The sequence below is a fragment of the Morus notabilis genome, unplaced genomic scaffold, assembly GCF_000414095.1.
Source record: "Morus notabilis unplaced genomic scaffold, ASM41409v2 Scaffold243, whole genome shotgun sequence".
Classification (NCBI taxonomy): domain Eukaryota; kingdom Viridiplantae; phylum Streptophyta; class Magnoliopsida; order Rosales; family Moraceae; genus Morus; species Morus notabilis.
Genome location: NW_010359811.1, coordinates 490,650 through 502,699, shown reverse-complemented (window position 1 = coordinate 502,699; position 12,050 = coordinate 490,650). Strand labels below are relative to the sequence as shown.

At 34.1% G+C, this 12,050-nt stretch overlaps 1 protein-coding gene across 2 annotated transcripts; it reads right to left on the bottom strand.

The window, feature by feature from the left end:
• Window positions 1-3,585: 3,585 nt before the first annotated feature.
• Window positions 3,586-7,350, bottom strand: LOC21400534 (exocyst complex component SEC15A). Of its 2 annotated transcripts, XM_010095177.2 has the most exons (3): window positions 7,136-7,350; window positions 4,184-6,608; window positions 3,586-3,754 (listed from the first exon to the last, which is right to left on the bottom strand). In XM_010095177.2, the coding sequence occupies exon 2, from the start codon at window positions 6,586-6,588 to the stop codon at window positions 4,219-4,221; it is 2,370 nt and encodes a 789-aa protein (XP_010093479.1). In that variant the 5' UTR covers window positions 6,589-6,608; window positions 7,136-7,350; the 3' UTR covers window positions 3,586-3,754; window positions 4,184-4,218. The 2 variants fall into 2 exon arrangements, with proteins under 2 accessions (XP_010093479.1, XP_024019459.1); XM_024163691.1 differs by lacking the exon at window positions 3,586-3,754 and having other exon boundaries at window positions 4,047-6,608.
• Between the last annotated feature and the right edge of the window lie 4,700 nt (window positions 7,351-12,050).

Genomic DNA, 12,050 nt, shown 5'->3' with positions numbered 1-12,050 from the left:
TTGTGCTACGTTAAGTGTATTAAAATATGAATGAAAATTGGATCTATCTTTGTAATAAAATTAGATCAGGTCGTTTTCGTTCCATTATTGAGCCAAGAGCAGGATAACAATAATTTTTTTTTTCCCTAAAAAAATGAATTAAAGGTCTAATATAGGCCTGCAGGTATGCTTTGTAATCATCTCAATCACTTTAATTCCTTCTCACTAAGCATCAGCCTACTAACTTATTCGATTAAATTCCAAATATAGAACTGCTTTTTTCTATTGCCTTTACTAGCTAGTTTACTGAATATGCCATCCAAATTAATCTCTTTTATTTTCTACAAAATCCCTTTCTAATACTTTTGCCACCAACGTTAAATGCATATTAAAAGATTTTTCTAGAATAATATATATAATAAACACACACACATATATATATACACAAATATATGGACGCGTGTATTTTTATAAGAATTTGAGATATCAAATAGTACAGCGATAATATTCCCATTCTTCTTTGCTTTAAAGTTGTAGTTTCGTCGGATTTGGAGGTATTCATAATTTGTTGTTTAGAGAGAGAAAAGAAGAAAAAAGAAAGGAAAAAAAAAAAAAAAACCCGGAGAAATACAGAAATGCTACTCAGATACTGTCATCTTTACATTTATACCGCACAGTAATATAGATTTAAAATATATGATACTCAATTCATTTGAAAATATCTAATCTATTTATATTCAGTGGCATAAATGTAAAGTTTTTGAATTTTGGTGACATGTCGTGTAATTTCTCTTTTTGTTAAAGAAAATTTATAAGTAACCTCTACATTTCTATGATTTTCACATGTTACTTCTCTGCTCAATTTCTATTACTTTATATTTTCATATTTATATTCTACAAATTCTTTTTATTGTCCCAACTTCACATTTTATTATTCATCTTACAACATGTCGTCCAACTCCAAGGCCATTTTCTCCTTGTTCTTGCTCTTGCCTTGCCCTCGTGAATTTGGGTTCCGAATTTCGGGTTCAGGGACGGACGCATGCCTTGTCCTAGCATCTTATTAGTTTGTTCGTCGATATCAAGAGGAGCCAAAAAAAAAAAAACAAAAAAAAAAAAAAAAAAAAAAAAAAAAAAAACAAAAACAAAACAAAATCTCAAATAGAGAAAAATGATGTGCATATTTTGAACTGTTTTTCAAAACGATTTTCACATATTTTGAAAAGCAAAAAATAAAAATAAAAATGAAACGACGTCTATAGAGCAAATGTTTTGAAAACAAAAACGAAAACAGTGATAATGATTTTTGTGAAGGAATTAGAAAACAATTTTTTTTCACTTTTCTGTTTTTATTTTTTAATACTTATCAATAATATCATAATATATTAATTAATAAATACAATTTCACTTTTTTATTATAATTAAACAATCTCTTAAAAAATCCCAAATTATTAAAAAAGAGATTAAAAAACTCAAATGCGAAAATAATAAAAGGATTAATCCAAGTCGATTATGTTAGTGAAGTTAGGGTTAAAAGTTTTCCCCAAAAAGAAAAATTCGAGAAACAAAATCCTTCTTCATTGTAAATTCTTCTGCAAATCACTCCTAATGGCTGCAACATGTCAAGCCTTGGCAACTTGGATGTTAACAGAATCCGGAATCTCCCTCTGATGCAAAACAATACCAGCACTCCTTAACAGCTCCAAATGCTCATCGGGCAACCTCTGGGGCCAACTACACATGTTGGCCCCACTAACTATGATGATCAAGTTCTGCCCATCAGACTGCAGCATCACAACAACAAGGCTTGTGGGCACATTCCCCAACACACTCAAATGATCAACACAAACACCACCACTCTCAAGAGCCTCACCGATCAACTTCCCATGAGCGTCCCCACCAACCTGGCCCACAAAGTATGTGGGGTAGTGAGCTTACCCCTGCAAGCGGCCTAGTTGGTGCCTTTGCCTTCGGCAAGGGTTTGCCTGCTCTTTGCTGAGACGGTTTTGCCCTCCATTGGAAGCCACTCGATCTCCACATAAATGTCGGAGTTGGCCGATTCAACGACCACCAGTGGCAGGGTGATTCGCATATTTGACCGTGATGTCTTCACTACCGGATCCAACCCACATCAACATCAAATAGGACCTCAAATTTTTTCCATCACCTAGCCGCTGCCACCACTGTTTGTACTCCCTTGACTCGCCATGGATGAATGAGGTGAGGAAAAAAAACTAGTTTTTGGGAACGAATATGGTGAATTCTATCAATATAGGTAACATCGAATACCAGTGATTCTGAACGAAGATGGGTATAAGCGTAATTCTACTTTCAAATCTCCCTAAATAATGGGCATGTGACGAATTCCGTCACTCAGTATAACAGAATGAGCAAAATTGTTAACGAAACAAATTCAAAGGGAGTGGATGTTACGTTTTGAAATTCGAAAGGCAGAGTGTTACATGAGTCATAGTTCAAGGAGAATTTTTAAAATTAATCTTTCTTAAAACAATCTCAATTTTACTTTTAATTAAAAACAAAATTATTTTAAAACCAATTTCAAACGCACCAGGTGTAATTGTCGAGAACTTAAACCTATTCTCTGCTCTTTCACAATCCTGATTTCACCTGTCCACACATGAGCATTTCTACTTTTAAGGCCAGAAAAAAAAAAGTATATATATATATATTTTTTTTTTTGTGAGGACAGAGGAAATTCGAACCCTAAAAATAATGAATGAGGGAGAAGACAATCGTCCTTACCACAGTGCCACCGCCACCAGTAGTGACCTTAACCACTTGTAACATTCGAAAATATGAGAGTTAAAATCGTCAAAAAAAAAAAATCTACTTTTTGTTGTCCCGCTGATCAAATCATCAAAATATGTAATATGAAATACGACTCTCCCAATGATTGGCGACGAATAAGATGTCTTTACGGATCATGGAAGATAGTTTAAAATTATTCAAGCGAAAAAAAAAAAGGCAAGATAGTTTAAAATTACTTCTTTAGTGCAGGTATACCAAGCTAAAAACTAGTTTACTAGCACATAGATAATTTTTTATTTTCATGATGAATATTTTAGTAACAAAAAAAGAGAATCTAAAACCAAACATGCAGGATAGTTCATCGTTGCTTGTTTAATGAAAACCACTCCAAGCTAAAATACTAGTTTCCTTAAATGCCCTGTACATGGATAATTTGTTGTGTTTTGCTACCAATAAATTTGTAATATTTAATTATGAATCTTTTAAAAACAAAATGTGATAATTCAACACCAAAGATCGATATAGTTTGACTTGAATCGAACATAGAACTAAATCCAAGTTCAAACGTAATTCCTCTAGGAAGAATACATGCTTTTCGTGGTAAAAGATGAGCCATTAGAAGCTGATATGCTTTGCCAAAAGTAATAGGTCAAAAGAAAGTAAAAACCAAAAACTAGAAAACTTTAACAAAGACATAGCAAGGTAATTCCCTGAAAATAAAATTGAAGCATCTGGTACAATTACAATTAATCGATTAACCAGGAAAATTATCAATAAATTTTCTTTTGAGATATTGTTATATGGCATACAAAAAATTCATCATGGCATGGTGTCGCGTAGCAAAAACGAATCCCAGTGAAATTGGTATACCGGTAATACCTTTTTTGTAGTTTACAAGGACATGAAGAAGATGTGCAAGTTGAGCAACATGATGGCCTTGTCTTGTCTGCTTGGACTGATGCTCATACCAACGAAGCTTGTTCAACATAGTCTCAAGAACACTGACCTGAAATCAAATGCAAAAATATTGCCGAACATTTGGCTGTTAAATGCTGAAATTATATAAAATGAAAAGATATGCGAGAGTCAACCAATGCTTAGCAACATGAATAAATGAAAACGGGGAGTACTTATAAACTTTCTCATAAAAGAGAATATTAGACAAGAAAGAGAAGGTTGCGCACGAGTAGTGTGAGATTACACAATCACACCAAGCATCCCGGAGTGTCTTGTTTTTTGTTTCTTTGCGGACAACTCAAAAATGCGAGAGCAAAAGGAACATGATCACAAAGGGAAAATTCAAAATGTGCACTAGGCTAATAAAGGATATTGCATATTTATTGTACGACATACATAGCAGGAAAAATTAATGAATCCCATATATTTTAAACATAGAGAAGAAATAAATTGAAAGAATGTAAGGCGAAAAATATACTCCTAATATTATGACGCTAAAAGATTTTCTGGGCCTTAGTTGAAGTCTTTCAATCTTTTCTTCAGTATGTCCATTGACTTCTTGCGTGCACTCTGCTTTGCGTTCCTGTTTGCGAGGCTTCCAAAGATTCCATCAGGGGAATCCTTAAATTTCTCACAAATAATGGACACCTTCTTGTAATCCAAAGAATTGTAGTTTTTCTCCCTTATCACAGCATTCATGAAGTTCTCAGGCTGACTACTCGACAAAAGGTTGATTAATTGGCGCACTTCTATCAAACAGCCTCTAAAACTACCTTCCTTAGACAGCTCCCTCAAGCCCATACTGTGAAATCTTTCATCCGCAAAAGATTCTAACATCTTCAGATCAGTGTTGATGCCCATAACACCACTGAGACTAAACCTCTTGACACTATCACTAAGAAAAGCTGCCATTATCGAGTTGGAAATATGTTCAAGAGCCCCACTTCCAACCTTGTAGAGTGCATCCAAAGGCAAAATTTGCTGCGCTGTGGACAAAACAGTGTCCAAGTAAATAATGACTTCATTCATATAATCATTTGCATGCTCGGATAACTCCTCTGAAGTCCATTTGATATTTTCCATAAGCGCCAAAAACTCATCCAACTTGCTATTCACCAAATTCAGAAGAGCGAGATAAGCTGCGTCCCTTGAGGTTTTGAGGACCACCTTTGCAGTTAAACTAGCTTGAGTCCTCTCAATCGACCGTATTGGGATCCCACATAGCTGAGCCGCATTTCGAAGAAAAAAGTCGCAAGCTCTTTCGAGAACAGATATGTTCGCAGCAATCTGCATGGCCTGAGAGATGCCAATGCTACCGCTTTCAATTGTACTCAACAGTACCTCATTTAACACATCAATTAGGAGCTTGTCCAGATACTTTTTCACAACATCATAAAAATTAGCATGCATCCCATAAGACAAGTAATCTACAGACCCTTTAATGAACGATCTGACAATGCGACAACAATCGGGCACCATGGAGGAGAACGACACAATATAAGGGAAGGCAGGCATTATTTCTGAGGTCTGAAGGTTGAATAACAAGACATTGTTTTCATAGTCAGCATCCTTTCTCATAACCATCTGCTCATAGGTATCATGAGCAAGAGCATTAACAATCTGTTCACGACACTCTTCAAGAAGAAGCTTATGGTACTTGTCTCGGCTCTTGTCTAGCGCTTCAAGGAGCAGACCAACTTCATAACCATATTGTCTAAGAGTAGATCCAAGAAGAGTTACATAATCCTTCACCAGAAGAAGATGGGTTGTGGAATCCATATTGGAGAACTGTTCCTCTAAAACAGAAGTCATTTTCGACAAAGCAGTTTCCCACATTGCTTCAACCTGCTCAGCTAAAAGTAGACTTCCAGCAGTCCTCAAAACCCGATCCTCCACTATGAAGAAACCCGCAATCTGAGCTAAAAATGTTTGATAAGATTCAACAAAAGGCTGTGCCGAAGAGATCTGCAGGTCCGAGTTAAGCTGCAACATACGATTTCTGTAGTAATAATCGCGGAACTGCTCTGGAATTCCTAGACAAGTGTGGATGTGATATGCCCGATAAAGAGGTGTCAGATCAATCTTCAAAACAGAATCTTCATCCAATTCTTCCACATCTAAAGAAAAAGAAAAATCTTCTAATTCGGAAATATTTTGCTCCTCTGCTTTCCTTTGGTGTTCTAGCGTTTCCTCATCCCTCTGACGTGCAGAGGCGGCATGACCTATTGCTGTTTGTCCAATGACCTTCGCGGAACTCCTTATGTGCACTAGCCACTCATTGAATTGACTACAAACTTTCTTCTCAATGTGAGACTTGATTACCGGAATTCTTCGTTCTATCATAGTTCTAAGTGCTTTGACAGGAACATTCTGCAAGTAAGTTTTCTCAATCAGATCCACCGTTTTCAGCACAGGGTAAAACTGGCCATCAGAAATGTGATTGTTACACTTAACACAAAGGTCCAACACTTGGACACAATTCTTTGACATCTTAATAGCTTCGGTCACATTCTTCTTAATTGCATAAGATTCAAGAAGCTCCTCAAGTTTGATCAAGAGAGCACTCCCAACCTCTTGCAACCTAAAATTATCACTTGAAAGCTCACCTTTCAGCTCCTCAGCATCAACCAGCACGCCCCGAAGCTCGTCGACCGCAAGAATGAATTCCTCATAATGAGTCTTGCAGAGATCCTCAATCTCAACTTCCTTCTTCTTAACAACATGCTTGAGCTGGTGAAGGAGTGATTCCGGCCGCCCCATCTCGAATGCATGCCTAACGAGAGGGCCCACATCGTCGCCATTCCCAATCAAAGTCGCAAGAACCAAGTCCTCCCCAGTATCCCCATTCTCTGTAACAGTTTTTCTCTTTGTTTTCACATCCATTATTATTAGTCCGATCGATCCTATCAAAAACAAAAATGTAAAATTCGGTAAGAAACAAAGATCATAAGGCTTAAATGCGAAAAATGCATACCTTTTCGAAGCAAAACAATAACATTTCATTTTCCCAAATTGAAATATAAGGTGAAATGTAGCATTTCTACAAAGAACGAGAGAAGTTTTGCTATTATCTCATGAAAAGATCCGTAAAAGAACTTAGAAAAGTCTGTTTTAGGAAAACATCCAAAAGGGTTTTCGTCAAAAACTATAAAATTCCAGAAGCACAAAGAAAATCCCATCAAAAGAAGAAATTCCATTTCCTTCCTTAAATGGTGATGATATATTCGAGGAATATTTAAATTGGGAATTCAGGCAACCATAGTCATTGGAAAAATTCCCAAAAAAAAAAAGAGCTCGTTTAAAATGGGTATGTAGCCATTGCAAAAAATGGGTCGATAAAAAAGAAAAATCCATCAATCCCATAACAGACCCATTAAGCAATTACAAGATGAAATTAAGAACAAATAAAAATCAAAGAAGAAACCCCTACCTCAAAGAATGAAATAAACCAAAATTCGTTCAAAATCCTTGTAACTTTTTCCGGCTCTAAGATGATTTGTTGCGGAAAATTTGATGAAAGGAGAAGCTTCCTTCTAAGTGTAGTGGTTCGGCGGCAAGACAAGGAGAGAGAGAGAGAGAGAGAGAGAGAACGACAGGAAAGGGAAAAGAGAGTGGGATGAAACCAAGGGAGAGAAAATAGTGAGAGAAGAGAGAGGACGTACAAAGAGTGAGAGATCAGAGTCTTTTGTGACTTGGTTCTTCCATCAAATGGGTTTTTTTAGTTTTGGGTTCAAAAGGTAATTTTTCAAAAATTAAACGGTCAAACTGTAAATTTTTTGAAAATATCGGCCATATCCTCACATAAGCCTGTTTCTTTCATTTACCCTAACTTAATTTAAATTTTAAACGTTAATTATAGTTTGAATATATCTTTTCAAACGGCATTGTCAAATAAATTTCTAATTAATACTGAATTTTTTTTATAATATCTAAGTGATAATAATTAAAATTTTTGAGATGTTACAATTCTATCTCTCACATGTTGCGTAAATATATCATAATCTCATTCGTTTCACTAGTTTAAATTATAATTAAATTTTTATTACGCTACTCTCTCTTATAAAAATTTAAATTTAATTTTTTCTACTATAATGTTTTCTTTAATTTTAACTTAAGTTCTCAACTCGAATGATCGAAAGAAACTATAGATTTATGATAACCTATCAAATACTCCTAATATAATGGATAAAACCCTTATGATTTTTTGGGGAAGGAAAATCCTTATAATTATGATGAGATTGAATGTCATCATTCCATACTAAAATAAAATTTTCATTTTAATATCAATTTACGTATCTGCAATGACACCATTGTAATACGGTTATGAAAAAACGTACAAATACAAATATGCCGTCATTGGTCGCATTTTATCAAAACTGGCATCGTTTATTTTACCGATTCGAGTTTTTAATTTTAGGTTTCTATAATAAAAAGCTCTCATAAAATATTACATCTAACTTTTTCTGCTACAGTAAAAAGCTTTCAGAAAATGTCACATCTCAGCTCGAATTGAAAACTCGAATCCGCGAAGTGAACGAGCCTACGTAAGCAAACAATGTACATATACAAGTATACTTTCATTTTAAAAATGAGTACTAGTTACAACGACGTGTGAAACTTGATTGTTATTTTCCTCTAATTTTCAACTCAAATTTTGGTTGTTAAGCAAGAAAATAAATAGAAGAAGATTTACTCTTTTCTTGGAGCATGTTGTTATTGAATCAGCTGTCTTTTAAGGAAAAAAATGCTATTGGAAACAAAAATTTTATATTTCTATGAGACCACTTATTGTTATTGTAGCCTAGCCATTCACAAAATGATTAAAATTAAGGAAGAAAAAAAAAGTAAAATAACGTATTTAATAGAATGCTTAACAAATTATTAGCATACTTTTCTAGAATAGGTAGTAAATAGCATAATTTAATAGTTAGGTTTTCAATACTATTAAAAGCTAAATTTACCTTTAAATCTTTCTCTTTCTATTCTTTCCCTCCTTCCCTCATCTGGTCAAATCTACCATGGCCAGCATCAACATCGACACTGGCAACCTATGATCGGCTACAGACAATCGGTAATACCGTATTTACTCTTAAATATGGTCACTAGTCCAGCACCGCTAAATACGGTATGTACTCGTAAATATGGCCGCTGACATCGGAGTTGGTATTGATGATTGGTAAGTATCATATTTATTCATAAATCTATTTCCGACACTCATATTTATCCATAAATCTATTTCCGACACTGACGATTAGTAAATATAACATTTGCCCATAAATCTGGTCGCAAGAATCACAAATTTATAGGGAAATTCTATATTAATTTTATATATGATATTTACTTGTAATAAAGTAATCCTTTTTAATCTTGTATAAGGTTAATACTACACGGAAATGCTTAATTCTTTTCCATTACAGGCAAATATTATATTTACATGTAAATACGTATTTACTTTCCATCTTGTGTATGTTAAATACAATATTTACAAGGAAATAATTTGTTTCTTTTATTGTATCCAGTAAATACTATATTTACACATAAATAAATAATTATTTTATAATATTTTATCTTATAAATATTATATTTACATGTAAATACTTAAGCGTTAATAATTAGTAAATTTGGGATCAATCGGTAAATCTAACCGCTGCACCGACATTCAGTAAATCCAGAATTTACCGGGGAATACTAAGGCTGACAATTTGGGTAGCGACACGACGACACAACTTGAAATCCGCACAAAGTTAGCATGTTTGGGTTTACTATAAATGGGTTTGAGTCATAATCGAGTTGACACGCGATAAATAAATGAGCTGGGTTATGATTGACCTTCTAACACAATACGTATTTACACGATTAACTATATGTGTCACCTGCAATCTAATAATATGTGACATAGCATGAAATTTTATATGACATATTAAATACAAATAATGTGAATTTTAATATTTACACGTAAAATTTATTTATTTTTGTTAAAGGAATAGATAAATTGACCTATAAACATATTAAATTTGTCATGACCCTGTTAAATAAGTCATTATTATACTAGTTATTTATTCAATATATTAATTTAAACGGGTTGACATGATTAACACGATTAATAAATGGATCGTGTTTGAGTTGTCATTTTTGACACGTTTAATAAACAAGTCATGTTCAGATTGATGTTTTATGATACGATTAATAAACAAGTTGACACGAACACGAATTACCACCCCTAGCGCTGAAACTTTGGACGGGCCGTCTGCGACCACTGAAAAGTCTGAATTTTTACCCGATAACCGAGCCCAAACTGCCCGAAGTTTCAGGCTACCCGACCCAAATTTCTCCTTGGATGGGCATCGGGCAGCATTTGGTTGCCCGTGCCTGATCGGGCAGCCCGATGCCCGATCAAAAATGCCTGAATTTTTAAATATATTTTATATTATATATTCGAACTATATAAAAAAATTATTTCTTTATTGATTTTTAAATTTATAATTCATAATTGCCTCGTTAAAAACCTTACCAAGAAAAACCCAATTGGGATAAAAACTTGGTAAGGAAAAAAAAATGCAATAATTGTGGGATGAATTATAAATTTGACGAATTTACAAAGTCTATACAAGATTATAATAACACTATAGAAAGTAAATAAATATTTACAAATTACAATAATAAAATTTAATTTGAAGCATAAGGATCGTCTTAAAAATTAAAAGTTAATATATTAAATGTGTCGATCCATTCTTGGCTTGCCGTGAGATTGTATCGTGTAAGCGTTGGTCGGAACGATCCCAATCCTTAATGCACACCAAAGCTTCAACAATATCCTGTTGCAATGCGTTTCTCCGTTCTTCAAGTATTCGGCCGGTTGTCCTGAATGCTTGTTCGGCTGCAACAGTGGAGACCCGGATCGAAAAAATATCCATTGCCAGTCGTGTTAGGATCGGCCAAGTTAATGCTCGTGCCCTCCACCACTGAACTAAATCAAACATTTTACTATTGTCTACAACTAAGCCCTCACTTAGGTACACTATTAACTCGTTAAAGCTGCCGCTGTTGTCGCCACCTCTTGATGAAGATCTACTCCCAGATTTTTCTTGACCTTGAGTCATCGCCGTCGTCTTCTTCTTCTTCTTAGACAACCTGAAAACATTCAAGAATGAATGCGGATTGTCATCTCGTTGTTGCGGTTCTTCTACACGAGGTGTATTTCTAAACCTACTTTCATAAGAGCTATAGAGAGAAAATATTTTTTCCTTTATAATAGGAAATTAGTCAGTAGTGTCGATAGCTAAAAAGTCACCTAAGTTTTCTAATCCACTCTCTAAACCTAATAATTTTAATCTAGGGTTGAAAATAACACCGAAACCATACAATATTGATAATTTAGACCAATATTTTTTAAACTTCTTCTCCATTGAAGCTATAGGAACTCTTAAAACCTCGTGTGTCCTAAATTCACTAAATAAAATAGACATTCTTAATAGTTTTCCTAACGCTATTGGTGACGTTAGGTAATAAGTTCCACTAAGCTTTAAAGTAACTTCGTGAAATCTACCTAAAAAGTTAAACAATAGTTCGTCAATTTGCCAATCAGTTTCATCTATAAATCATGCTCCTAATTTTGCATTAACATTTGTTATAGCATCTTTATAGGGGATGCATTGTTCAAGCATTATATAACTGGAGTTCCATCTTATTCCATCTTATGGGCATATCTAAGGCTAATACTCTAGGATTTTGATTACATGCTTGTAGAAATTTAAACCAATCTTGTATTCTTTGATTACTATCTTGAATCCAAGCAATGTTATCTCTAATTCTTTTAATATGACCTGACATTGATTTTAAACCGGACTTTACTATTAAATTAATTATATGACATGCACAACATTGGTGAAATATATCATTATTACCTAATAAACTTAAATCATTTTCAAAAAGTTCTATTGCTTTAGTATTTGCAGTTGCATTATCTAATGTTATGGCCATTATTCGATCTCTTAAACTATATTCGGCAATGACAGATAAAATTGTGTTATATATTAAATTGGCAGTATGTGATCCTATAACACATTTAAAACCTAATATTCTCTTATCCAAATCAAAACCTTTTTAATAATGTCCGATTACAGCTAAGTAATCTTTATTGGCAACGGCGGACCAAATATCCGCCGTTAATGCAACGCAACCACTAGCAGAGTGTAAAAAGTTGATTAATGCTTCTTTTTCTTGTTTATATATTTTAATGCATCTTTCCTAAGAGTAGTTCTTGAAAAAAATTGTGCATTAGGATTATGTACAATTTTAATACAACGTTGCCAATTCCTTTGTTTAGTAAAACTAAGGCCTTGTTC